This window comes from Aplysia californica, unplaced genomic scaffold, assembly GCF_000002075.1.
Source record: "Aplysia californica isolate F4 #8 unplaced genomic scaffold, AplCal3.0 scaffold00098, whole genome shotgun sequence".
Taxonomy (NCBI): domain Eukaryota; kingdom Metazoa; phylum Mollusca; class Gastropoda; order Aplysiida; family Aplysiidae; genus Aplysia; species Aplysia californica.
This window is the reverse complement of record NW_004797368.1, coordinates 291189-292707: the sequence shown is the minus strand read 5'-3', so window position 1 is coordinate 292707 and position 1519 is coordinate 291189. Positions and strand designations below refer to the sequence as shown.

General features: G+C 44.0%; 1 protein-coding gene across 1 annotated transcript in view; it reads left to right on the top strand.

The window, feature by feature from the left end:
• The window catches only part of LOC106011369 (ornithine decarboxylase), a gene marked incomplete at its 3' end in the record, with an annotated part of 9461 nt that overhangs the window by 3296 nt on the left and 4646 nt on the right, over positions 1-1519 (top strand). The window contains 2 exon segments of the mRNA XM_035968941.1: positions 1314-1352; positions 1354-1464. Of these exon segments, the coding sequence (XP_035824834.1) occupies positions 1314-1352; positions 1354-1464 (150 nt within the window).

The window sequence follows — 1519 nt, the reverse complement described above, 5'->3', positions numbered from 1 at the left end:
TATATATGTGTGTGTGTGTGTGTGTGTGTGTGTATGTATATAAATATATCGGTTTATCCATCTATCTATTATCAACCTCTGTCTTCCCCCTTCCCCTGAGTATGTGTGTGTGTTGGGTTGGGTTTTTTTTGTACATGTGTCAGAGTCATTCCCTGTCCTCTCTTCACCTCGCTCCCCGCAACTGACTGACCGGTTGATGAACCTCAATCTTATTTGCCTCTGAAATAGTTATAACAAGCACAACAGCTTTTCCCTCTGGTGGAACACCCAGTGAGCGCATGCACAGTACACATGTCACAGTTTTACTATCAAACACTTATCTAACCACAGCCGTTAAACACATGACTCGAGTGCACAATTCAGATCCTTTATCTCAGCTGACAACATGGTTGCTGATGACGAATGGTTTGAAAGATAGTCGCAAGAGGTGTGCAGAGGTCAGAAAGGGGTGTATTCCCTCAGAAACAAGGACAGGGCAGAAGCAGGACTCCTCGGGAAGGCGGTCTCGAATGCAGTGAATGAATACATTGCCACCCACATAGGGAAAGCGATAAGGTCAGGCAGAGGTTAAAAGGTTACAAACATAATGCAGGGAGTGGATAAGCGCTCAGGGACTGAGGGAATGCAGTTTGATAAGACAAAAGTAAGTCCTCTAAAAACAACAGGGAGGTGGGGGGGGAGAGCCAACGAACTGGCAGTATACAATAACAGATAACAGACAGATCCTGATACCTCGGTGGTGTTTAACCCCATCTTTTACCACGTAAATTAAATGGTTTCTGGAGAACTACTGTTCAGCGCGCAGGAGTAAGAAAGAAAGAAAGAAAGAAAGAAAACACCAACTTCCGGTTTGAATGACAAGAAAGCACGAAAAATTAGCTCACAGACAATTTTCTACTATCTACTCTGCTGTGCACGCTAACTCTTGACATTTACTGAGGTCTCGCAGTTCAACCTTGGCAGTGAAGGAAAAACGCGTTGGCCTATCTCTTCCAGTCACACGATTAAAGTGTGACCACGGTTTTTTGTTCGTTTTTTGGTTGTTGTTTTTGTTGTTGTTGTTGTTGTTGTTGTTGTTGTTGTTGTTGTTGTTGTTGTTGTTATAGTCAGAGATTTGCGACACTTGCTATACAGTTATGTCATTTAAACACCGAAGATTAGAGGTGATGTAGAGAGTGACATACATCTTTAAGAAATGAAGGACGAGAAACAGATACAATAGATGTTTGATTGGAGAGAAGGCAAAAACCACACCAGAGCACCCACCAACCACACTCGCACATGACCATGCCGTCATCTATGTCATCTGTCAGGTGGCCCAAGAAGTGAGCAGTGCCCTTGAACAGTACTTCCCCGCCCTCTTCGGGGGTCCGGATCGTAGCAGAACCTGGCCGCTATTTTGTCACTTCTGCGTTCACTCTGGTGGTCAACGTCATCGCCAAACGTGTCGTCAATGTCAAGATAGAAAGAAGAAGAAGAAGAAGAAGAAGAAGAAGAAGAAGAAGAAGAAGAAGAAGAA